At 45.3% G+C, this 27,299-nt stretch overlaps 1 protein-coding gene across 1 annotated transcript in view; it reads right to left on the reverse strand.

The window, feature by feature from the left end:
* Window positions 1-393: 393 nt before the first annotated feature.
* Window positions 394-27,299, reverse strand: part of LOC147639220 (protein ACTIVITY OF BC1 COMPLEX KINASE 3, chloroplastic-like) — a 35,599-nt gene continuing 8,693 nt past the window's right edge. The window contains exons 6-7 of the mRNA XM_086788468.1: window positions 26,859-27,225; window positions 394-707 (exon numbers count right to left, since the gene is read on the reverse strand). Of these exons, the coding sequence (XP_086644594.1) occupies window positions 585-707; window positions 26,859-27,225 (490 nt within the window). The 3' untranslated portion in view covers window positions 394-584. The remainder of the gene's footprint in view (window positions 708-26,858; window positions 27,226-27,299) is intronic.

The raw sequence follows: 27,299 nt of genomic DNA on the forward strand, positions 1-27,299 counted from the left end.
TGTGCTCCCAAATTGCAGATGATTGAGCTGTGGAAAGGCTTGATTGCCATCCATGTGCAGCCAACTCTTGCCGGTCATTTAATATTTATTTTACTTCCCAGAAATTATTCCTAATTTTTTACACTTGACCATTCAACCTTAGATTTCTACCCATTTAACCTTAGTTCAATTAAAATACGCACTCTTCTCTACTTATAACTTTTGCCAAGGTTAATGCTCAGTTATGAGAATGGTAGGGATATAATTCCAGTCATCAGGACTGTGATACCAGTGCTCCCAAAAACAAAGACATCGGTTCTGCCAAGGAAAGAGGAACCAAAAACGGACAAACGGTCTTCCGAAGAGCTAGAAACTGTACCAATGAGGGACTCAAGTGCAAGTCTTACACCAAGGTCACTTTAAACAATTGAAGTACCTTTAATCCAAAAGCCTTGCTCATTTTACAATTTCCTTTAGTATAGGCCTATTACAAAGTTGGAAACATCTTCAGGATACTTATTCCAATAAATAGAGAAGTCAATGGAATCCAGTGCCACTAAGAGGCACGTCAATACAATAATTGGGATATTTACAACACAAGTAAATCACACAGAAAGAGGGGGAGCTGTGGGTCGCAGTACTTGTTGGAGTAATCTTGCAGCAAGCCTTTGAGTAACTCCACCTAAAACTTGCCCACCAATAGCCTGTGCTTCTGGTTGTTGAAGAACCTGCAAACATCATGCTAAATGTCAACTTTAAATGTCAAGTTCCCCCCTTGAACATCAATCCTAGGAATCCCCTAAGAATCACATTTCCTGTAGATAAAAGTCTTACCATCTAGTGACACAACTCTCCTTTTTTTTTTTTTGTGAGAGTCACCCACCTCGCCAAGTACTAGAAGAACGTAGTCATCCACAAGACAATAAACCATCAACTCCATCATGCATAGTATGGACTAGATACTACGACATCCCCACTAACGTGATTAGTGCCCAATAGTAGGTGTAGAACTTGGTATCAATATATGCTCCCACACACACCCCCCCCCCACGCGCATGCACGCGCACGCATACATAAGAGCATACATTCATACAAAGGTCTGTCTACTAAGTTTCTGTCAAAGCTTCAGAGATACAAGGCACACCCAGCCATAATGAAGCCTAGCACTAGGGATCATAACAAATAGAAAGAATTATTACGACAAAAGGTAGTTGATGGGCATATGCACCGCTAAAGATAGAAAGGAGGTCTGTCTACTAAGTTTCTGTCAAAGCCTCAGAGATACATGGCACACCCAGCCATAATGAAGCCTAGCACTAAGGATCATAACAAATAGAAAGAATTATTACAAAAGGGTAGTTGATGGGCATATGCACCGCTAAAGATAGAAAGAATTTACACAATATCAACTCGCTGCAACTTGGAGGAAAACTGCACAATGTGAAATTTGCATGTCCGCTAATACAGTAATAAGATATATTTAGATGAATCCAAGAACATGCCCAAATTCACCTTATAAGATAAGAAGTGTAATTTATACCCTCATGGTAGTCATCCACAAGACAATAAACCATCAACTCCATCATGCATAGTATGGCCCAGATACTACGACATCCCCACTAACGTCATCAGTCAGCTAATTGGAGTGAAACACCCTGCACAGCTGTTACAGAACCAGACGAGTCTTCACAGAAGCCCAGCCAAGTCAGGATCCAGTGCATCAAAGCTTGAAGAACCAACTCATGCATTGATGCCCGCTGATCGATTTTTCATAGATGAGGTGGGGATGCGCTTGACTAACATCCCCACTAACGTCATCAGTCAGCTAATTGGAGTGAAACACCCTGCACAGCTGTTACAGAACCAGACGAGTCTTCACAGAAGCCCAGCCAAGTCCCAGGATCCAGTGCATCAAAGCTTGAAGAACCAACTCATGCATTGATGCCCGCTGATCGATTTTTCATAGATGAGGTGGGGATGCGCTTGACTAACTGCTGGAAGCTTTGATGTATAGGTGGCAGTAACCACCATGCCCACTTGCATGATACACACAAAGATAATATAAACCCCCTCTTGGGAAGGCTGGGAGGTGTTCTTCTTGCAACACAATTATAACCTCAAAACTGCCTGCAGTTTCCGCAAGGTAATTGGTCTTCACTACATGACAAAGGTCTTATTGTCTCCTTCAGGGATGAAGTAGAATGAAGAAGACCATCTCTCCTGCATCCCAGATGTCCTGAAAAGCACCAGTGATGGAGGACCAAGCAGTCTTTCAGTCTTTCGGTCTAGTAAAAACAGAACAAAGGACCAAATATGGCCATCAAGTAATGCTTTCCTTTTAGTGAACCCTACTAAGCAACTTTGGTACTGACCCCACTTGCATGTGCCCATATTTTTGATAGGTCCACTAGTTCTTGCAACACGATTATAACCTCAAACTGCCTTAAGTTTCTGCAAGGTAATTGGTCTTCACTACATGACAAAGGTCTTATTGTCTCCTTTAGGGATGAAGTAGAATGAAGAAGACAATCTCTCCTGCATCCCAGACGTCCTGAAAAGCACCAGTGATGGAGGACCAAGCAGGGCGGTCAAAACCATTGTCCCTCGAGCACTTGCCATCAGGATTAGCAAAAATAGCTCTCTCAAGCTCTGAACTGTAGGGTGCAGCCAAAGGCCAACTGCATGATGCATCTTTGCAAATACAAGATGAAAGACGTGACTCCATATCCTCTACTCAGCCTGGTCTCTAGCTGCTGAGTGGAATTCCACCATTAAGGTGCAAAAATAAATTGGATGCTTTCTACCACAAAGTGACCCGGTCAGAATGGAAGTACACCACGTGCACCTCAAAGGCATCCGTGACACATCTCACTCCAGGCAGGCAGCCTTTGTTAGGGGTGGACTGCCTGGGACGACCATGTGGGCAGAGGACAGGTCCACACAGGCAGCAGACCATGGTAGACAGGCCAAGCAAATATGGGCAGCATCTGCTGACCAAAAGATAGTCCCCTCCCTCCTCAGGTTCAAGCGGTCACTCCCCACGGAGAATCACAAATGAAAAAGACTCCCTAAGATAAAGGGGTGCAATTGGCGCATGATGGTCCTAGGAAGACTAGGCATTCATCAGAACAATCAAAGGCCTGCCCCAGCCCTGGCACCCCCCAATACTCCATGCATCAAGTCGGAACCATGCTTTCAGAGCACACCCGTCCTCCTTCACATAAAGGACCCCTGGCGGCCAGAGAAACAACAGTGTCCACATTCCAAAGAGCTTGATCCAGGACACGGGGATCAGCACAAAGATTTTGTCAAGGTTTGGGACACTCTCCTCACCTTCTTGACTCCAGGCTTAGAGAGATCAGTTCGCTCTTACAAAGGGCAGCCAAGGATAGACTCATCATGTTCCTTGAGCAGGAATGGAGCCTTTGCAGGAATCTAGCCTCGCCCCAACGACTGCAGGTGTTATGTCCCAAGGCTAATCACAGTTAAGACCTTCAGGTTAGGTTGACCATAGCCTAGGGGGAAGGCATCTCAAGTGTCGGTTAGTAGCTTTTATGAGACATGTGCTATATTTAGTTTATAGGAGGCCTATATAACTGACTTTATGAGTCAATTTTAGGGAGAGCTCCAAAAACTACACTGGCTAGGTGTGAATGTCCTTGGGCACTGTCTCGTGAACAATACGCACGTCACACTTAATATGAGTCAATTTTAGGGAGAGCTCCAGAAACTACACTGGCTAGGTGTGAATGTCCTTGGGCACTGTCTCGTGAACAATACGCACGTCACACTTAATATGTAAAAGCCATATTGCACATAACAATTGAATGATGTTAGCCTTTTGCCTCCTGGAAGTTCAGGAGTGAACAAAGTTGATCACGGGCGCTTTTTACCCTATGCTGGCATGGTTTTTTTCTGTGAGAACACACCCTTAGTGTGTTAGCAGCCACGTCAGCCCTAGTGCTAGCCTCTAGGGCTACTAGAGTTGTACTCCACTCGCTCATAATCCATTGAGTACATTCCAGCTATCATTATCGTCTCTATCGCTCTCTGAGCTCGTGTGCGTGTTTTGTTTGTGATTCTGTGCAGAGCACCCCCTTTCACATCCAACATTGGTATCAAAGCCTTGTTGTCTTGAAGACAGTGCCTAGGGTTTAGAGTTTGGCTTCTCAGCCAATAGCTCTTTGCCGCCAATCACTCTTGCGGCACAAGTTTCAAAGCGAGCGTTTCAGAGCTCTCATTCTATTGCCGCTCTTGCCTACACTCTGTTGGCGCACTCAACTTGACAACTGGCTATTGGCCTTGATGCTATTCATTCGTTGGCGTTGGCTCCTACTGGTCTTCATCTCATTGGCGTCGCCACACGTTCTAGGTAAGATCTTGCTCTGCGCACTTTCACTCATATCTAGGGTTTTGCCTTCTTTTGTACATTGGCGTTATTTTTGTTAATGCGGCCATATATTCCAGGCTCACCCCCGCACTAGCACTTCCCTCAACTTTCATTAGAGTTTTTCAGCTGGTACTACTCTTGCCATTGTTCAGTCATTCAGCTTTCTTTTGACATTGGACTTATGTATCCGTCAGCTTCTCAACATTCCTCTTGAGCATTTGACTTTTGCATCAATTGATTTTTCTTGGTCAGCTCATTTAGCTGCGTCACTCAGTTTTGCCTTGTTTGTAGCTCAGCCCTTCGCTTTCTGCATTCAATGTTTGGCTTTCAGTCTTCAACATTCAGCGCTTTGCTCTCCGCCTTAAGCACATGGCTCTCGGTTTTCAGCATTCAGCACTTTGCTCTACCTTCAGAAGTCAGTTCTTCGGCTTCCTAACTTCAGGCGTCAACGCTTCCCTTTCCGGATTTAGCAATTGGCCAAGTTTATTTCCTTGGTTGGGTTTACTTTTAGCAGTCCCAGATTCCAAACTACCGAATCCGATTTGTTGACCTGCTGATTCTGAGTCAACCCTAGCTTCCGACCTGCTGATTCCAAGTCAGCTTCGGATCTGCTGTCTCCACGTCAACTTCGGATATGCTATCTCCACGTCAGCATCGGACCTGCTGTCTCCATATCATCATCGGACTTGTTGTCTCCACGTCAACATCAGACATGTCAGCTTCCGTCTTGTTGATTCCTCCATCAGCTTCCAATCTGCTATCTCCACGTCATCATCAGACCTGCTGATTCCACGTCAGCTTCCAATCAGCTGATTCCGACTTGCTGCAAGCCCATCCGATTCCGCATCTGCCGATTCCGCTACCTGCTTCTTGGTAAGTTTGTACATCCCTCTACGAACTTTTGAAGTACTTTGACTCCCTTGTAGGTACTCCTTGTGTTAGATACACTTCAGCCTGTATATTCCCTTGTTGTGTAACATGTCCGAAAACACCAATGAGTTGTTTGGCATGCTGTCCGTCGAATGGAACCACTATCCCATGTGGGTATATATGGTGCGTCTGTTAGCAGTCCTCCTGTCTGTATATTTACACCAGGGCCTCTGTTGTGGGTGTGCCCGCCCGGTTTAGGTGTTTTCTTAGTTTTCCCCACTCTCCATAATTTTTTCCCTGTTTTTCCTTTTTTTTACTAGGTGTGGGAGGCTGTCCTGAGGTTTTTGGAGTGATAGTGATCTAGGTGATGGCCGACTGGCTTGATGCACCTTGCTGCTGGCCGACTTCACACATGTGAGGGCCGACTCATAGAAGCTGGCCGATTGAGTTCAGTAGGTCGGGTGTTGCATTTATTGTTGTCGGCTGTCCCTACTGCTCGCCAACTGGAGCTGGTGCTGGTCGTGGGCCTTCAGCATGCTGTCGGCTGTCTTTTGAGCAGGCCGACTAGCTGATGGGGCTGTATAAAATGGCCCCATGGCCCCCCCACACTTTGTATCATATTTTCGGAATTTTCTTGTGTATATAGAGCAGAGTTACACGCCTCTCTCTCTCTCCTTCTCCATTGCTGTATTTTTTCTGTAGTGCACTTGCTCTTGTGTTCTCAGATTTTGTCATCATCTCTGCTGCATATTCTGACATGGTATCAAAGCTCTAGGCTCTTGATAAATCTTGGGAACTGTGTGAGCAAGAGGGGGGCTGTTTTGTTGCTGATTGGTGGATTGTTCTGGACCGTTCGGGAAGAGGAGAAGCAAGAGGAAGGCGGTCTGATTTGCTGGACAGCCACTTTGTAACTTGGTTGAACACAATGCTAATCAATACACTTAAATACACTAAGATTTGAAGGACACTTGCTCATATACAAGAAGTAAATTGCTGAATTGACAAGAGACACGCAATGAGCCGGAACGGCCGACCCCTCCCTTGAGTAAATTGTATTACTATTGGAGAAATTCAATACATAGCTTCACGAGCATCCATTGCCAAATCCTCCATGCCAATGCATATGAAATTCAGCATTTAGAAAACAATGGTATGTCCATGTACATCACCAAGGAGCTGCCTTGATGCCCGGCCCGACTTCAGTGCCCATATTCTCTACCATTGGCTCTATGTTCTACCAAGCAAGGTAGCAACATCTTCAAGAGCACATAGGACAAGAGAAATACTACACAGGGCGGCTAAACAAGGAGTCCTGCCCTTCTACTGAGTAAGTAATGACAACACATTGTCCAATTAGCTTACCAGTCTTCATAGAAGTTGTTGCAAGCGGAAGCCTTCGCGTTGGAAGCTTTAGAAGTGTTGATATCTTCGATTTGCCGCAATCCTTCGCGACAAAAGTCTTCAAGAGGATGAAGGGAACCCTGGGAAAGCTTTCCCTATGGTTCAACTTGAGAAAGGAAGGCTGAAATTAGGGTTTTCAGCAAAAAGACCAGAAATTACAACAAAAATGAGAGCTGTTTTGCTGAATTTCAGTCATTGGGAGTGAGTAGGAGAGTGATTAGCACTTAGAAACACTCTTGGAAGCTTGGAAAACACCCTAGCAAGTTGGGTATGGCTATGGAGAGCTTGGAAATGGAGAGAAATGGTGGAAAAACAGAGTTTTCAGCCTCCAAAAATCCTCATGAAGAGAAAACACGAATTTCTCTTAATAAGTGAATTGGGGTCCAATCAGGTGAAGGGACATGGGGAGATGCCCATTTATGAGTAAAAGGGGAGGATCAGGTCCTGGACATTGAGTCTTGTCCGCCTCGGGACTTCAGTGAGTGTGAACTTGGAAGCGGTCATAATTTATAAGTGACTTTTGGACGCCCAAACTTTAATGAAATGGGAACGCACTCACTTATAAATATTGGCTAAGTCCTAAGGGCTATTTGAGCCTAGATTGGGTAATACTTACCACCTGTTCACATGCCACACAACCATGTCAACAGACAGTTTCACACGCACGGTTCACGGGCGGGCGTCCCCTAGCCCGGAACTACACATAGGTCATGCAGGCATGAAAACAGCATGCAATTTCATTTGCAGGCAAGTATATAAAGATGCTATGCAATGCAGCATTGGCATGAGCGATTTCCGTTCATGAAACCATATAATACCAGGCGTTTCCAGGCAAGTATATGCGATACCAGACCCAGTGGAAAGCCAATCCTCCAGGCGGTTCCGGGCATGTACACAAAGGCACAAGTCCCAGCGGAAAGCCAAGTCCTCCAGGCGTTTCCGGGCATGTACACAAAGGCACAAGTCCCAGCGGAAAGCCAAGTCCTCCAGATATTCCGGGCATGATAACATCAAGTCTCAGTGGAATATCATATCCAAGGAATATCATATCCAACTATACAACATGACACGTGTCAATCACATGCATAGGCACATTCCATAAGCCATGGACACCAATCCAATATGTACATAGTGTGAAAGCAAGAGTGAACCATTCGGGTGGCCAAATGGTGACATTCCCCCCCGCTTCTAAACAGTTGTCCGCAACTGAAATGCATCCAAATATGTCTGAAGCACATGCGGGCAATCTTTGAAGAACTCTTCATCTACCCATTTAGCATCAATGGGAAGATAGTTCTTAAACTTCACAAGGTAACGCCTCACAACTTTGCCTGCAGCAAGCTTGCGTTCCTTGTGATACACAATCTGCTCTGGCTGCAAGATCTCCTCAAGCTCATCCACTTCTGGTGGATCCTCAATGACCATTTCACTGGGCTCCGGCCCTACATACTTTCGAAGGAGACTCACATGAAAAGCATTGTGTATGTGCCAATGACTAGGTAATGCCAATCTAAAAGCCACTTCATTGATCTTCTCGATCACTCGAAAAGGCCCATAGTACCTGGTTGCAAGCTTAGGATATGCACCCTCTTTGCCAGGCCTCTTTGCAAGTCTTGCTTTCTCAAATTTCAGCAATAGCCGATCATTCTCTTTAACATCCAATTGTCTTCTATGCTTGTCGGCAGCCTTTTTATGCTTGTCTTGTGACCTTGCAATGGCTGTCCGCACCTGAGCAAAAGCAATATCCAAGTCTCTTACATACTCATCAGCTGCAAATATCTCATCCTTTGTGCGAAGGATGGGTGGCAAAACCACCTTACCATAAACAATCTCAAACGGGACCTTTCCCGTAGATGCATGCACCGTGTTGTTGTATGCAAATTCCACAAGGGGTAAGTACTCTCCCAAGAAGACTTCTGATCCGCGACATAACATTTCAAGAGATCCAACACGGCTGAATTTGCAGCCTCACTTTGCCCATCCGTTTGAGGGTGATAAGCTGATCAGAAGTCCAATTTGGTGCCCATATTATCAAATAAGGCCTGCCAAAAGAGACTTGTAGTCCTAGGATCTCTATCCCCCACAATGGACTTCGGCATTCCATGATGTTTGAACACTTGTGCAAGATATATTTTAACCATATGCTCAGCGTTGATGGTCTTTTTGACTGGCAAGAAATGAGCTTACTTGCTAAACCTGTCCAGAATTGTCCAAATTACCCTGTTGGGTACGTGGCAAGTCCATAATGAAATCCATTGTAATACTTTCCCATGGCTGCGTAGGAATAGGCAATGGCTGAAGCAAACCTGGTGCCTTTTGCCTATCAAATTTGACCTTTTGACAGGTGATACATGCACGTACATGTGCCTCTATGTCCTTCCGCATACCTGGCCAAAAGAAATACCTCTCAATCATGTGCGTAGTAGGCATTATGCCTCTATGACCAGCATATGGAGGAGCATGGCACTCATCCAAAACCTTTTGCCTCATGTCAGACACCACACATAGGCAATTATCTTTCATGAGATAACCCTCTTTGATCACATATGAGGCATGTGCATGACCAGCCTTCAAATCAGCCCAAATAGTGACAAAATCAGCATCCGTATGATACAAATCACGCATGGTAGACAAGTCCCCATGAGAGGCAACCGAGATAGCTGCTACATACGGCTTTCGTGACAATGCATCGGCCACTACATTCTTCTTTCCCGGGGTGTGCAAGATCTGAAAATGAAACATAGAGAGGAAATTGGCCATCCTCATATGCTTCTCTGACAACTTAGTTTGAGTAAGAAAATACCTCAAACTCTGGTGATCTGTCTTCACAGTGAAATCAACCCCAAGAAGGTAATGTTTCCATATAGTAAGTGCATGAATTACAGCCAAGAGCTCTTTCTCATAAATGCCAAGAGATAGCTCTGCATCATGCAATCTACGACTCTCATAAGCCACGGCATGTCCCTCTTGATTAAGGACAGCTCCTATGCAATTTCCAGATGCATCACATTCCACACAAAAAGGCTTTTGTAAATCCGGAACGATCAACACTGGACCATGAGTAGTTGCATCTTTCAATTTGAGGAATGCATCTCTCTCTACATTAGTCCATTTGAACACGGCCTTCTTCTTTGTCAAATCATGTAAAGGAGAAGCAATCCATGCAAAGTGCCGAATGAACCTGCGGTAGTAAGAGCATAATCCAAGAAAACTACGGATCTCATGGACCGAACTCAATTTGGGCCAATTCCGAATTGCATCAATCTTTGCAGGATCCATCCGCACTCCATCTTTAGAAACAATATGCCCAAGATAATGTATCTCTGACAAGAAGAACTCACTCTTCTTTGCATTTATGAAGAGTTTATGCTTATGGCGCTCTTCAAAAACAATAGCCACATGAGCTTTATGCTCTTCTTCGGTCTTCGAGAAGACTAGGATGTCATCAAAGAACACACCTGTAAATTTCCTGTACCCACGGAATATGCGATCCATCATTCTATTGAATGTAGCCGGGGCATTTGTAAGACCAAAAGGCATAACAAGATACTCATAAAGCCCAAATGCTGTCCTGAAAGCAGTTTTGTGTACATCCTGAGACACTACACGCACTTGATGATATTCACTCTTGAGATCAATTCGGCTAAAGCATGCCGATCCATCAAACTTGTTAAGGATGTCGTCTATGCGTGGAATCGGAAACCGATTCTTGATAGTAAGCTTATTCAAAGCTCTATAATCCACACACATACGAAAGGATCCATCCTTCTTTTGAACCAAGAGGACGGGTGAACAATATGGAGAAGAGCTTGGCTGAACCAAACCCTTCTCAAGAAGCTCATTCACTTGCTTCATGATCTCCTCTTTTTGGGATGCACTTACACGATAGGCTGGCCTATTAGGTGGTGAGCTACCCGGCACAAGATCAATGCGATGATCTTCCGGTCGTACAGGTGGTAACTCATTTGGTAATTCATTAGCAAAACAATCATTGTGCTCTTGCAAAAATTGCAGCCTATCATTACAAAGAGTGTTTACATGTACATTATTTTTCTCAACAGGATCTCGTACAAAAATCAAGTACGTAAAAATACTCTTTTTCATTACTTTCTTAATTTGTACATGAGATACAAGGGGAATGGTATCACCCTCTTCACCAGCATCAATTACATGTTCTCGGCCTTTATGCATGAAAGTGATCCTGTTAGTCTTGTAAGCCTTGCACGGATCAATACGTGTATGCCAAGGCTTTCCAAGCAATACATCACAGCCATTCAAAGGCGCCACAAGAAAATACTCATGATCCACATAGCCTTGGATGTGTATGCGCAACTTGCCAAAAATAGGCATGACCTGCACTTCTCTACCAACAAAGGCAGCCCTTGCTTCAATTTGAGGACCCATGTCCTCCACTTCAATACCCAAAGCAGCTGCCATCTGAGTGGATATGAAATTTTCAGATGCACAATCATCAAACATAAACAAAGCGGGCTGATTCTTGAGTTGTCCCCAAGCTTTGCATACAACCCTATCTGTGCTATCATGTGAAGTGTTGCCCTGCACATCCGGAACCATATGCACATTAGGCTTCGGTACATTAGCATTTTCAGCTTTGTTCTTCTTATTTGGACATACTCTTGCCATGTGCTCAGTGCTGCCACAAGTAAAGCATTTGCCTTCACGCATATATTGCTCCTTCTTCTCAGCACTAAGACCAAAGTTTGCCGGCTTATAAGAGCGCTTTTTAGCAAACTTATTTTCAGCTTTTGGACCTGATTTGGCTTGGTTTTGGTCCCTTTTAGGTGGCTGTCCATCATTTTGCAGGTTTTGGACAGCCCTCTCTTTGCCTTGAAATGAGAATTTAGCCTTATTGGATCGACTCAATTTGAGTTCCAATTGCTCGGTGGCGGTGGCGGCTGCGATTAATTGGTGTAAGGTATGACCAGGATACATTTGTGGTTGCAATCTCGATTGAAACCTTCTCTTCCTTTCCGTCTCGGTGACATGCATAAATGGAGACACCTCCAAAAGCACTTTCCAAAACTTTTGTACATATGCATTTACCGATTCCCCCTCATTTTGCTTTACCCAATCCCACTTCATTGTTATCTCATTCAATGCATTGGGAGGCAAGAATTGAGCATAGAACCTCTCCTTGAACTCTTCCCATGATCTAACGGGATTCGGTGAGAGTTTCTCCGTGAGCCACCAATGGGCAGCAGTGTCTTTCATGAACATGCTTACATGCCGGATCATGGATTTCTGAGTGAAATCCTCATCACTGAAAGCAATATCAAACTGGGCAATAAAAGCAAGTGCCTTTGATGCATCATATTCTCCATGATAAGTGTCAAACTTCACAGATTTGTCTCTGGCTTTGAAGTCACGAGACTTTGATGCATGTGTGTGCATCTCAACATGTTTTCCCCCATGTTTGTCCATTGGGACAGCCCCTGTGACTGGCATCATTTTTGGACCAAAAGGTGATACATAAGGCATAGATACATGTGCCCTGTAAGCATGAGGCATGGCTGGCCCCTCAACATGCATTGATACATTTTCAGCCATAACTTCTCCCTCACGAGCACACTCGAAGGCATGAGTGGCATGAGAGATACGCGGAATACCTGCACCAACAGAAAATTGCAGCCCATGTTGCATGTGTTGTGCATGCACATTTTCAGCCGGCAATGGCATTTGACATACATTTTGACCACTGCCATAAACATTGTATCCTTCACGGGCTACATGAGGTATTCCTGCATGGCGTGAAGTCACTGATTGTTCCTCTCCCATTGCATGGAGATTCATCCTCTTAGACATAAGTTCTTGTTCGGGCACTTGTCGGGATTCCAAGACATGTGGGATGGTTGCCTTTTCTGCATAGGCATCCTCGGTACGAGCCAAGTATGCACGTGCTGCATCCCTCGGTTGCATGTGCAACTCTTGAGCAATCATTGCCATTGCATGATCCATATAAGATTCAGCTTTCTTGGCGTTCAAACGGTCATGTACCAATGGATCCTCGCGGCGATAGAGATTCAATTCTTCTTGTTGTGCATGGAGAAGAGCCTGCATACGAGTAAGTTCAGCCCTCAAGACTATGGACTCTTCTTCTTGCATCTTCTCTTTGCTTCGGGACGGCTGTCCCACATATTCATGTTCCCTATTGTGCACCACATGAGTTTGTTCATCCTGTAAGGCATTGGAGGCATGCATTTCATTGTCCCTGCCTCTTGTATTAGCATCTCCAACATTCATTGTATGCCTGTCCATAATGTTCTAAGTGTAGAGATAGCTAGTGTTCACGGTGATCGTCTCTCACGATAGAAGTGAAAGAGAACCGTATGCTCTGATACCAATGTAACTTGGTTGAACACAATGCTAATCAATACACTTAAATACACTAAGATTTGAAGGACACTTGCTCATATACAAGAAGTAAATTGCTGAATTGACAAGAGACACGCAATGAGCCGGAACGGCCGACCCCTCCCTTGAGTAAATTGTATTACTATTGGAGAAATTCAATACATAGCTTCACGGGCATCCATTGCCAAATCCTCCATGCCAATGCATATGAAATTCAGCATTTAGAAAACAATGGTATGTCCATGTAGATCACCAAGGAGCTGCCTTGATGCCCGGCCCGACTTCAGTGCCCATATTCTCTACCATTGGCTCTATGTTCTACCAAGCAAGGTAGCAACATCTTCAAGAGCACATAGGACAAGAGAAATACTACACAGGGCGGCTAAACAAGGAGTCCTGCCCTTCTACTGAGTAAGTAATGACAACACATTGTCCAATTAGCTTACCAGTCTTCATAGAAGTTGTTGCAAGCGGAAGCCTTCGCGTTGGAAGCTTTAGAAGTGTTGATATCTTCGATTTGCCGCAATCCTTCGCGACAAAAGTCTTCAAGAGGATGAAGGGAACCCTGGGAAAGCTTCCCCTATGGTTCAACTTGAGAAAGGAAGGCTGAAATTAGGATTTTCAGCAAAAAGACCAGAAATTACAGCAAAAATGAGAGCTGTTTTGCTGAATTTCAGTCATTGGGAGTGAGTAGGAGAGTGATTAGCACTTAGAAACACTCTTGGAAGCTTGGAAAACACCCTAGCAAGTTGGGTATGGCTATGGAGAGCTTGGAAATGGAGAGAAATGGTGGAAAAACAGAGTTTTCAGCCTCTAAAAATCCTCATGAAGAGAAAACACGAATTTCTCTTAATAAGTAAGTGAATTGGGGTCCAATCAGGTGAAGGGACATGGGGAGATGCCCATTTATGAGTAAAAGGGGAGGATCAGGTCCTGGACATTGAGTCTTGTCCGCCTCGGGACTTCAGTGAGTGTGAACTTGGAAGCGGTCATAATTTATAAGTGACTTTTGGGCGCCCAAACTTTAATGAAATGGGAACGCAACTCACTTATAAATATTGGCTAAGTCCTAAGGGCTATTTGAGCCTAGATTGGGTAATACTTACCACCTGTTCACATGCCACACAACCATGTCAGCAGACAGTTTCACACGCACGGTTCACGGGCGGGCGTCCCCTAGCCCGGAACTACACATAGGTCATGCAGGCATGAAAACAGCATGCAATTTCATTTGTAGGCAAGTACATAAAGATGCTATGCAATGCAGCATTGGCATGAGCGATTTCCGTTCATGAAACCATATAATACCAGGCGTTTCCAGGCAAGTATATGCGATACCAAACCCAGTGGAAAGCCAATCCTCCAGGCGGTTCCGGGCATGTACACAAAGGCACAAGTCCCAGCGGAAAGCCAAGTCCTCCAGGCGTTTCCGGGCATGTATACAAAGGCACAAGTCCCAGCGGAAAGCCAAGTCCTCCAGATATTCCGGGCATGATAACATCAAGTCCCAGCGGAATATCATATCCAACTATACAGCATGACACGTGTCAATCACATGCATAGGCACATTCCATAAGCCATGGACACCAATCCAATATGTACATAGTGTGAAAGCAAGAGTGAACCATTCGGGTGGCCAAATGGTGACACACTTACAGGTTTAAGACCACCCACCCTTTTCAGTTACACCCCCGCAATGGCAGATTTACTTGAGATGGCTGAGAGGCATGTGAAGATCCCGACACTCCCCACGTTCCCAGTGGACCGTCAGTTGGACAAGAACAACTACGGCATATGGAAGGTAATGATGGAATCTGTTCTCGAGTCTTACGACCTTGCTAATTTCATTGTTGTTGGGGTTCCACGGCCGGAGTTAGAGGAAGGGGAGTTACCCTTGATTCGAAAGGAACGCGAGGCACAGGCACAGTTGTGGGTTCCTGTCAATGCCAGGGTCCGTTCTTTCATCTTCCTCAACTGCACACCGCAAGTAATCAATCATATCAAGCATATGACGCTGGCCAAAGGTATATGGCAGCATTTGGCTTCTCTCGATAACAGACTATCGCCCATGAAGAGGATTTCCTTGGAAGTACATATGCGGGTTATGAATCCTGCAAAGTGATCGAGGATGCGGGAGCACATTAACCAGCTGCAGGCTCTTTAGCAGGAAGTTCTTCAGGCTGGGAAAGAGAAATCATCAGAGGATATGGCCATCACGTTGCTCTTGCATTTACCCTCTCAATACTCAGCATTTTACTCTTCTTTGATTACCAGTGGCAGGCTCAACACCATCACATGGGAGGAGCTTGTGCCCATGGTCTTGGACCAGGAGGAAAGATTCTCGAACCCTCCACAGGGCGGAGGTTCGGAGGCCTTAACTGGCCAACGGTCGAAAGGCCGTAACAACAAGGGCAAAGGGAAGGCTTCATCGGAGAAGTCTTCTGAGAAGAAGTGCAACTCAGACCACGAGAAACTGAAGGCAGAGAGGACCTGTGATGATTGTGGCAAGAAAGGCCACTATTGGAGGCAGTGTCCCAAGCGGAGCACCGAGAAGGGTGCCGAATCCTCAGCAGCAACCGTGAAGACTCCAGCTTTTGTGCACCTGGAGATGATGACACCGATGTTTCATTTTCTTCAGGCCGGAAGAAGGTTGGAGGACTCTCCGCTATGGATACTCGAGAGTGGATTCTAGACACTGGTGCTTCTAGGCACATGACTCCTTCCCGTTCAGCTTTAGAGGATCTTTGCAGGTATTCTGGTCACATTCTTACTGGGGATACATCCACTATCCCAGTTCACAGTGAGGGCAGGTTGGAGATAGTTCCCAATGGCAAAGGGGGGAAGCGTTCCTCCCAGGTGTTGTATGTTCCGTCACTTGGTTTTCATCTGTTGTTAGTGCATCAAGTTTGCAAGACTGGTGTACGGATGGAGTTTGATGAGCATTTTGTTGCTCTTCGAGACAAGGCAACAGGCCAAGTAGTTTGGGAAGGCAGAGTGGAGAATGGAGTTTACAAACTAAACTGAGTGACAGTCTGGTAAAGGCCACTTAAGTGTGGATACGCTGCAGGTGCAGGCTTTCCCGGACCAGATGATGGCAGCAATTGGCAGGAACTTTCCAGTACAGATGTTGGTAGTTCTTGTGTTCGTCAGTCAAAGGAAACTTTACAGGTAACCTATGCTCTGATGTCTCGTAGTATTCGGGATAAAGAAACTCCTGTAGATGAGGAAGTTCTTTCCACGGGGCCCTATTGGAAAGCCAAGCAGGTGACAGTTGATTACTTGCAGAAGGAGGTGGATGTTGCACATTCTCCAGGCTTTGTGGTTCCGGATTCAAAGGGGGTGGTTTACAGGTTTACGAAGACCTTGAGTGGTCTTCAGCAAGTTTCCAGGAGTTGGCATCCCACCGTAACAGTTGTTGATCCTTGTGAGCAGTATGGTGCCTCCTTTACTCGGAAGCAGAATGGTTCATTGATTTGGTTGATGATTACCAGATTGGACGGGAGCTTCCTGATGAGGCTGTTGAGCTCATGTTTGCAGAGGACTCTTTGGGAGGCAGGATTGCGTATCTTGTGGTTTCTGCAACATGCAAAGGATCTTGGACTCTTTTACACAGGAGGGGAATTGATGGATGGAGTCAGACTCCACAGACGGAGTGACTCAGATTGGGGAGGAGAGCCAGAAAAGAGGACCTTGACATCAAGCTACAGTTTTTCCCTTGGCTCAGGAGCAGTTTTATGGAGCAGTAAGAGGCAACCATCTATTGCCTTGTCATCGACAGAGGCAGAGTACCGGGCTGCTTGTGCTGCTGCTTGCGAGGTGGTGAGGTTGCAGAGGTTACTTGGCGGGATTGGGTTTCCACTAATGGAACCCACGATCATCCAGAGGCACTTTGTTTGTGAAAAGATCGTTGCTGATGACATCTTGCTAGAGTTCTGTTCGACGGAGGACAGTGCGGTGGACCTCTTCACGAAGTCTCTATCTCAAGCATTGCTCCAACGGCACTCCATCTCCTTGGGGTTGGTTTCACATCCAGGAGCTAAGAGGGGATGTTAGCAATCATCTCCTGTCTGTATATTTACACCAAGGCCTCTGTTGTGGGTGGGCCCGCCCGGTTTAGGTGTTTTCTCAGTTTTCCCCACTCCATATTTTTTTCCTATTTTTCCTTTTTTTTACCAGGTGTGGGAGGTTGTCCTGAGGTTCCTAGAGTGATCCAGGTGATGGCCGATTGGTTTTGCTGCACCCTGCTACCTGCTGGCCGACTTCACACGTGTGAGGGCCGACTCACAGAAGCTGGCCGACTAGGTTCAGCAAGTCGGGTGTTGCATTTATTGCTGTCAGCTGTCCCTATTGCTGGCCGACTGGAGCTGGTGCTGGTCGTGGGCCTTCAACATGCTGTCGATTGTCTTTTGAGCAAGCCGACTGGCTGATGGGGCCATATAAAATGGCTCCATGGCCCCCCACACTTTGTATCATATTTTCGGGATTTTCTTGTGTATATAGAGCAGAGTTACACGCCTCTCTCTCTCCTTCTCCATTGCTGTATTTTTCTGCAGTGCACTTGCTCGTGTTCTTAGATTTTGTGATCATCTCCGCTGCATATTCTGACAGCATCGTCTTTTGGTGGCAAAGAACCTATGGATATATGTATCTGGTGCTGACCTATGACCTGTTGGGCCTGCATTTGCTCTCATCATGTCCGGTGGATACACTGTTGGAAACAGTGAATTTGGTTCTAGTGGGAGTGTACAACCTGCACCTATTCCTCCTACACTGGAACAACTCAGATGGGATGCCAAAGATGCATAGGCGCATGCACTTATTACTCTCTCCTCCAAACGGCAAGTTATTCCTCACATCCAATCATGTTTATCCGCTAAGAGTGCATGGGATGTCCTTGCCTCTCTATATCAGATCCACAATGAAGCCCGAGTTACCTATCTTCGGAGAAAGCTTGACTTGGAGCATCTAACTGAGGGTGAATCAATGGCCTGCCTGAATCATATCAGGATTTGCTACCACACTCCGCCTCCTAATAAAGAGCAATTTAGAGTTGTATACCTTTGATGAGCTGGTGGCTCTCCTGTTTCAAGAAGAGCAGTCTTTTTCCAATAGGAACAATATGCTTGCTTCTGATCAGGTATTTGTTGCCTCCCATCATGGCAAAGGTAAATCTAGGGCTCCATCTCGTGCTAAGTCTAAGTACAAAGCACCAGCCCAGTGAGATAACCCTAAGCCCAAAGAGGAGATAGCTGAGAAGAAGAAGAGATGCAATTACTGTCGAAAACCTAGTTATGTTTTAGAGGACTGTCAGAAGCGGAAGGAGATAGCTGAGAAGAAGAACAAGCAGCAAGGACTTGCTACCACTACAAGTGACAATGCAAAGGAACCAAATTTTGCACATGATAGCTATGCACTAACAGTAACATGCAGTGATCTGCCTGTCTCGTCTGTCCTTGTTAGATGATGACTGGTACTTTGATTCCGGTGCCACTGAGCACATTACTTCACGCAAGCAACTATTTATTACCTTGACAGATGCTCTGTCAAGTGGAACAGTTTTGTGTGCTAACAATGCCTCCTATGCTATCAAAGACATTGGCAATGTGCAATTGACTTCATCTCTAGGGATACTTATACTCTTGTTGACACCTTGTATGTACCTGGAATCTGCAAGAATCTCATCTCTGTCTCAGCACTTGCCAAAGCTGGCTTGAAGATCCAATTTTTTGATCTTTGTTGTTCCATTCACGAGACAGAACTGATTCTGATGCGTTTCTGTTGTCCGGTACATTGCGCAATGGCCTGTAAAGGCCTGACATGTATGACAAGAGTACTAATCCTCATGCAGATGCCTTGAATGTTCCCACACCATAGATCAAGCGTGACACTGAGCTTTGGCATGCTTGGTTTGGTCACTTGAATTTTCCATCTCTTCTGCGGTTACAACGTCAAGCTATGGTTCATGAGCTGCCGCCTATGTAGCTCCCCCACAAGCATGTATGCGAGGGCTGTATACTGGGAAAGATGCATCATCAATCCTTTCCAAAAGATGGCACTGTCCGTGCTACTCGCCCATTGTAGCTAATGTACCGTGACCTGTGTGGTCCTATGAGGGCTCCCTCTTTCGGTGGACATCTATACTTCATGACCTTCATTGATGACTACACATGCTTCTATTGGGTGTATCGTTTGAAAGTCAAGTCGGATGCCTTTTTAGCTTTCCGTCAATTTCTTCCTCTTGTTGAAAACGCTTGCAATTATAAGCTGCTGACATTGCATACCGACAGAGGGGGAGCTGTACCTAACCATACAATCATCTCATTGCATTAAGGACTCTCCTTTTCCTATGAAAAACAGCAAGTAAACTCATCCCCCATATGCCTCCACTCCAGACTTGCCTCCAGTTAGCACATGAAAAAAACAGCCAAGCACACAGTTCACATTTTCATGCATGAATCAAACAATCTTTTTCTAGTAAAAAACTGGCACAAACTTGAGGATGAAACTCACACATATGAAGTGTTTGAGTGGCTTTGATACCCAAAAATTGCCTTAGGGTGGGCTTTCACATTGCTTTGGTGTGGGTTTACCCAAAAGGATCTGCTACTTGGGAAAAAAAGCTTCTCACATCAACCCTTGCCAATAATGCCCATAATAAGTCACTTCTTTCCTATTCATATGCGTGTTTTCAGCTGTCTGGCTTATGTGCATGTACCACCATTGCATAGACATAAGCTTGAAGCAAAGGCTTTGAAATGTATCTTTGTGGGATACAGCAATGAGAGCAAAGGTTATCGGCTGTATATTATTCTGTCCAATCAGAAGCTAATTGTATCCAGAGATGTTGTCTTTCATGAATATGCATCTCAACCTATGCTCTCCTGTTGGCTACAGCCATCCATTGATGCTTTGTATGTATTTGACACATTGTTGCCTTTGTTTGGTGTTGGTTCTGACTCCTCTCAACCCGCCTTGGCTTTGACTTAGCCTCCTACTGCTGCAGTCCTTCCGCAAATTCAGCTGTTCAACAATCTCCCTATTGCTCCGGATTATGCAACCCTTTAATCCGGATGCCTTGGGTGATGCATTAATTGAAGAGGATGTAGCTATTCGTGATTCTCAGAGGATTCCTCGCTAGCTCCAGGCAACCTTGCGTGATAGCAAGCTACCTGAACCTTTGATAGGACGAACACGAGTTGCCTATAGACATGCATCTCATTTTGTAGACACAGCCCTTGTCGCTACCACACTGAATGAGGAACCGCTTTCTCACTTTGATGCCTTGGAAGATGACAATTGGGTTTCAGCCATGCATTCGGAGTTGGACTCCATTGATACATGGGAGTTATGTGATCTGTCTGCCGGCAAGCATGCTATAGGCACCAAGTGGGTGTTTAAGCTGAAACGGAAGCCTGACAGCTCCATTGATCGGTATAAGACTCGATTAGTCGCCAAGGGCTATGCCCAGAGGGAAGGCATTGACTATGATGAGACTTTTGCACCTACATTACGTATGATGACCATTCGGACTCTGGTTGCATTGGCTTCCCATAAAGGTTGGAACGTGCATCTATTGGATGACAAAATTGCATTTTTTAATGGTGATCTGCAAGAAGAGGTTTCTGTCACCCAACCTCCTGGCTTTGTTCAGCAGGGTGCAGAGCATCAGGTATGTAGATTGCGCAAGGCACTATATGGCCTTAAACAGGCTCCTCGGGCTTGGTATCAGAAGATACATGCATACCTGCTCTCTTGCTTGTTTCGGAATAGCCCCACTGAAAGCACTCTTTATGTCCACAAACAAGGGGATCATCTCCTATCATCAACCTTTCTGTGGATGATCTGCTCGTGGCAACCCCTGATGAAGGGCAAATTGTAGCTTTCATCACTGACCTGCAAAATACATTCGATGTTTCCGACATGGGTCTTCTACATTATTATTTGGGTATCTAGTTTGTTCCGATTGAGGGGGGTATCATGTTATCTCAGAGAAGATACATTCATCAGCTCTTGGAACGAGAAGATACATTCATCACAATTCTGAGCCCTTTCATGTAGCCACCTATCAACAAGTTGTCAGATGCCTTATATACCTATGCAATACCCATCTGGATGTTTAGTATGCAATATCGCAATTGAGCATGTTTATGCATTGTCCCCGCATTCGGCATTGGCAAGCAGTGAAGCGTGTCTTCCACTACCTTCAAGGCACTCAGCACTATGCATTGTTTTACAGCAGTTCGTCTTCTTTATGCTTGTTTGCCTACACAAACAGCATGGTTGTCACGGTACGAAAATACGATACCGTACGATACGATACCGTACGAGAATTTTTGGTACGATATGAAATTTTTGGATACCGTACGATAAAATACGGTTATTTTTTACACTTACAACCTATGGAGCTTCAAGCTTGAATGTGAGGGAAGGTTGGGGGGGGAGGAGTCTACAGTGCTTGAGGAACCAGAACATGGATATGTGTCTCTCCCAGTTGGATCTCCCGATTGTCTCCAAAAAAGAACCTAGATGGGTAATGCAATACCAAAGGTCTCCCAGTGTAGCGTTTATGACTAAGGGACCGTCCTTGCACAAATACGAGGAGTGCATCTAGTGTGATAAGTTTAGGGACTCCTCTCTAGATCAAAATGGCCATGTCCAAATCTTCTCCCTCGTACATAACTTGAGAATCTAATTGTCTAGCCTACCTATACCAGGGATCTCCAAGTGATGGAGCAAGATTCTCTCATCCTACCAATCAAGTGTACACTACCAGTCTACCTCGCCAGATTTTTTAGGTCTCTCAACAACCCCATATGGAATACTCAGTGGACACAAAAGTTGCGAAGTATTGCGAGCATTTGGGATCTTCGTAAAGCAGGGTTTCTATATTTTTTTTAAGCATTTGGAAAAAAAAATCAAGAAAAAATAAATTTTTGGGGGAAAAAAAAACCTCGTACCGTACGATATCGTACGGTATCGTACCGTACGAACCGTACCATACGAACGCATTCGTACCGGTACGAGAAACAACTATGACAAACAGTGACTAGTGACTGGGTAAGATGTTCCGACACAAGAGTGTCAACCAGTGGATACTGTTTCTTCTTGGGAGCTCATGCATCTCATGGCTCAGCAAGACGTAGCCGACACTAGCCACGTCCAGTTGTGAAGCTGAATAAAAGGTAGCCTTCACAACTACTGTGGGCTCCGCCATCATTTGGCTGATCTTGGTATCGGACAACAGTTTGCTACCACCCTTTACACCGACAGTCAGAGCGCATTAGTAGTTGCACAGAATCCACTTTTCCATGCGCGGACGAAGCACATTGAGGTGCATTATCACTATGTTAAGAAACCGCTCCATGCTGGAGAGATAGCCTTGACCTACGTGCTGATACATGCCAATGTGGTAGATGGATTTACCAAGCCCCTTTCCAGGGAGAAGTTTGAAGCTTTCCGAAAAGCTCTGAACTTATTACTGCTACCAGGGTAGTCTACTCGAATACAGAAGGTACAATAGGGTTCCCAGCAAGTACAGTAGGAGTAGACTGTTGATGCAGGACTCGTTGGAAGAGTCGCTGTAACTTGCCTACCAGTCTCATACACCTGGAGAGGGATGAATGCGAAACTGTCGTTTCATGACCACGCACAAACAGGCACTCTCATACTTGAGCCTGGCTCATCATCACGTAGAGACTAGGGTTCAAATCCTCCAAATAAGAGTGCTCAAACAGGCACAAGCACACAAGCAGGTTCAAGTGTACACTCTAGTACAGCATGAACAACAAGTACAAGGGTTGTTTCAGCAAATACAACCGATATGGTGCTGGTACAGCAAATACAGTGTAATCAGCAAGAACAACAACTGGTACAAGTGGTACAGCAAGTACAACAAGGTTTCCAATAAGTATAGTAACTAGTACAAGGAATACAGCAGGTACAATAGGGTTCCCAGCAGGTACAGTAGGTAGCACAAGCGGTACAGTAGGGTTCCAACAAGTACAGTAGGTAGTACAAGCGGTACAGCACATACAGTATGGTTTTCCAGCAGGTACAGTAGGTAGTACAAGCAGTACAACACATACAGTAGGGTTTTCCAGCAGGTACAGTGGGTAGTACAAGCGGTACAGCACGTAGAGTAGGGTTTTTCAGCAGGTACAATAGGTAGTACAAGCAGCACAGCAGGTACAGTAGGGTTCCTCTCCCCCATTCTTCTCCACTTTTTCCTGTTTCCTTCTCCTGCAAGCTGGCACCCATCACTCTCCCTCTTCCTGGCTGAAAGGCGACCACCTCTCTCTTCCTCTCTTTTTCTGCTGGTCAACTGCTCCCCTTGTGGATGGCTACTGTACCTATTGAATCTGTTGTAGCCGCCTACTGTACCTGTTGAATCTGTTGTAGCCACCTCTTGTACCTGCTGAATATGCTGCACCCCTTGCTGCTGTACCTGCTGTATTGCTTGTGCCAAGTGGCACAGCCCCACCGTGGTTAATGGTGGGCACCTCCTTTAAGTGTCCACACAATCATGAGGCCATGTGTGGGTGCCAAGAGTTTGGGCTGGCCACACTTTTAACCTTGGGCCCCAGGCACTAGGCCAGTGGGCCGATACTAACTTTAATAAGTATGAACTGCTAAGGTTATAAAACCTTTACAATAATAAACAAGTGTTAAATGAATACTTACCACCTGTTCACATGCCACAAACCAGGTCAGAATATAGGGCATTCATACGGCTCATGGGTGGGCGTCCCTTGCCCGTGAACTGGACACGTCATAGCACGCATTCACACAAAAACAAGTCTATAGAAGGTAAAAAGAGCTCCTTATAAGCCCATGTTCACACCTAGCACTACCACTGAATTTTCCTACGAATCCGCCCTCTAGTGATAGTGTGAACATGTACAAGGATCCAGATCACTCTCTATAGGAGATTAAGCCTAAAGCCTTGCGGAAAGCTTCAAACTTCTCTCTAGGCAATGCCTTGGTAAATAGATCTGCAATGTTATCTTGTGTACAACAGCAGGTTGAAGTGATTTCCCTTGCATGAAGCCTCTTCCTAACATAGTGATAATGTATCTCTATGTGTTTTGTGTGTGCATGGAAAACTGGATTTCGTCCTACGGCCATAGCACTCTGGCTTTGTCAGTGACTATGGTGGTGGGTGTTTGCTGACACTCACGAAGATCTGCAAGTAACCTCCACAGCCATTCACAATCTACCATAGAGCAGTGAAGGCTAGCTCTACTCAACCTCACAGGTAGATGTGGCAACAGTGGATTGTTTCTAACTCAACCAAGATATGCATGAGTTGCCAAGAAAACAAAAACAGTTCCCACTCATTGCTTGTGGGGTGTCATAGTCTCCAGCCCAATCTGAAGCGCTATAAGCATATAATTGCAAGCTTACTACTTGAACGGTTCCCACTCGTTGATTGTGGGGTGTCATAGTCTCCAGCCCAATCTGAAGCGCTATAAGCATATAATTGCAAGCTTACTACTTGGACTATGCATAAATTTGCTAGCTTAGGAAACACCAAACTGAATATCTAGCCTTGTGTTCGGTTGTACATACTCATGTCATAAGGCTCTCCTACATCATGCATGCTCAATTTAAGCCATGGTTCTATTGGGGTAATCTTGAAAGCCAAACTTATGCAGAATCTTCTGTATTTACTTGGATTGAAGCATCTTAATGGCATCATCTGTCTGCACAAAATGTATGCCCAAATAGTAGTGAAAGAGGACTAAATTTGACATTTTAAATGAGGTCTTTAATTCATTTGAAAGCTGAAATTGCATCCTCACTAATCCAAGTCCACAACATGTCATCCACATAAAGTATGAGCACAAGTAAGACCAAGTCTGGGAGCTTGTTTGAGACCATAAATAGACTTCTGGAGCTTACGTACTTTGCCTTCTTGGCTGGGCACCACAAAACCAATGGGTTTACTCGCATGAACTTCTTCCAGCAAGTCCCCATTGAGAAAGGTTGTCTTAATCTCCAACTCATGCATCTTCCATCCATGATGGGCAGCCAAAGCAACAACACATCTGATAAGTGGACAGTCATGAAATAGGTGCAAAAGTCTCATCATAATCTATGCCATTCTTCTTGGCATAGCCGTTGGCAACAAGTCTTGCCATGAGGCAAGTCCACTAGATCCCATGTGCTATTTTTCTGGATAGCATTGATTTTCTCTTGCATGGCTCCTTGCCAAAGCTCATCCTCTTGAGCCTCCTCATAAGAGTTTGTCTCATCTGTATCATAAAGACTACTCATGCAGGCCACATCTACATTTTCTCTAGATTTTCTTGAGCCAGCCCGTGTCCTACTATGAAGAGGGGCTGAGAGTTTACTCTCCTGCAAAGCACGGACCAGCCAACGAGGCACTATTCTAGCCTCTTCCAAAGCTGTCCACTCTTCATCATGAACTGCTTTCTCATGTCATGATCTGCAATGGGCTGATATTCAGCACCTATATGCTGTCCACCATTAGGCATTTCTAGTGGCTTGTCTGCTCTGACATCTATGCCCAATGGGAGTAGTCTCTTAAACATATCTTGTGAGCCATTGTGGAAATGTCTACTGAATTCAGCCAATGGTTGTGCTGAAATTTCAGCAAATACAACATCTCTACTCTCAAAGATCCTTTGACTACATCTATGTCAAGAGAGACTAGCGAAGGGTTTGATTCACTTGATCCCCAAGGACTACCTATCAGATCTCAAGCGGAGCTCCTCAATTCAAAGTTTGCAGATGATGCAACAGCCTACCTCTCCAGGGTTGTGGAGAACCTCTGGAGGTTTGTGGATGCAGTCTAGATCTTTTGTTGGGCCTGAGGAGCACAGATCAACTGACACAAGTTGTGTGGATTTTGAGTTAGTTCATCCCTTACCCCAGCTTCGTGCCCACTTGAGTCCTTCCAGTGGATTCTAAGGCGTACCCCAATGCGTTATTGGCTGCCAGGTCAGGATTGACAGGCATCATGCCCTGATCAGATGGGCCTTGATTCACGTCGAAGTGCAGGTGCTCAGTGTCATGGCCATTATAGGGCTCTAGCTTGCCCCCCTCCAACTCAGCATTCGGAAGAAGCTTCTATACTAAAGCATGACCAGGCTCTATCTTGCCAATAAAGTAGTGGTAACGAACTAGGTCCTCCTTGCTGCCATGTGGTACAGCACCTCCTGCTGGGCCTTTTCCACAGCGTGTATTGGTCAAGTACAGTGGTTGATCCGCAACTTCCTTTGGGCAGGCAATGCTGGCAGCCGAGGACGGGCCAAGGTGGCTTGGAGAGTCATCTGGTTCCTCAAGACATCTCGATGCTTTCTGTAGATCCCTTGTCCCAAGGTGGCCATTATAGGGCTCTAGCTTGCCCCCCTCCAACTCAGCATTCGGAAGAAGCTTCTATACTAAAGCACGACCAGGTTCTCTCTTGCAGATAGAGTAGTGGTAACGAACTAGGTCCTCCTTGCTACCATGTGGTACAGCACCTCCTGCTGGGCCTTTTCCACAGCGTGTATTGGTCAAGTACAGTGGTTGATCCGCAACTTCCTTTGGGCAGGCAATGCTGGCAGCCGAGGACGGGCCAAGGTGGCTTGGAGAGTCATCCAGTTCCTCAAGACATCTTGATGCTTCTGTAGATCCCTTGTCCCTAGTTTCACAAAAGTCAGAATAACAACTATCCATTTGTAGATTTCCAACAGCTGCTTTGCTTTTGCAAAAAGGCTGCCTATAATGAGCCATGCTCCAGAACAAGAATGTAAACTTGAATTTCCTTATAATGAACCATGCTCCAGAACAAGAATGTAAACTTAATCTGAGAGTTTTGAAAGTCGCTGCTTGCTTTTACCTGCACGACTGGTTGCAAAAGGGCAGGATCAAAACCCTCAGAGGCTCGCAAAAGGCTCCAGATTCTAATAACCTGCTCTCTTAATGCAAGCATTGCACTCAAATCACTTTCCTTGATTCGCAAAGGATTTCCATCATTTCCATTTGGTAAAATACTCTTGATAGGCTGAGGGACTGCATTGTAACCTGCTAATGCAGTGCCAATAATTATTGCCTCAGATACCCTAACAGACTCCTTAACTACAAGGATACGGAGCTCCTCTCCTTCTGGTCCAAGGAGGAGTTTCAGTACTGGCTGCAATGCATCTTTTGCAGCAAACTCAGAATCCTTCTTGCCCTGCACAAGTAGATTTTCTAACCTGTTCCATCTGACAAAGATATGCAGTCATTAGCATTACACAAAATTAAACTAGAAAAGAAAGCTCATGAAAACTTAGGAAGA

The sequence above is a fragment of the Cibotium barometz genome, chromosome 4 (genome assembly GCF_041138505.1).
Source record: "Cibotium barometz isolate CiBa-2024 chromosome 4, ASM4113850v1, whole genome shotgun sequence".
Lineage (NCBI taxonomy): Eukaryota > Viridiplantae > Streptophyta > Polypodiopsida > Cyatheales > Cibotiaceae > Cibotium > Cibotium barometz.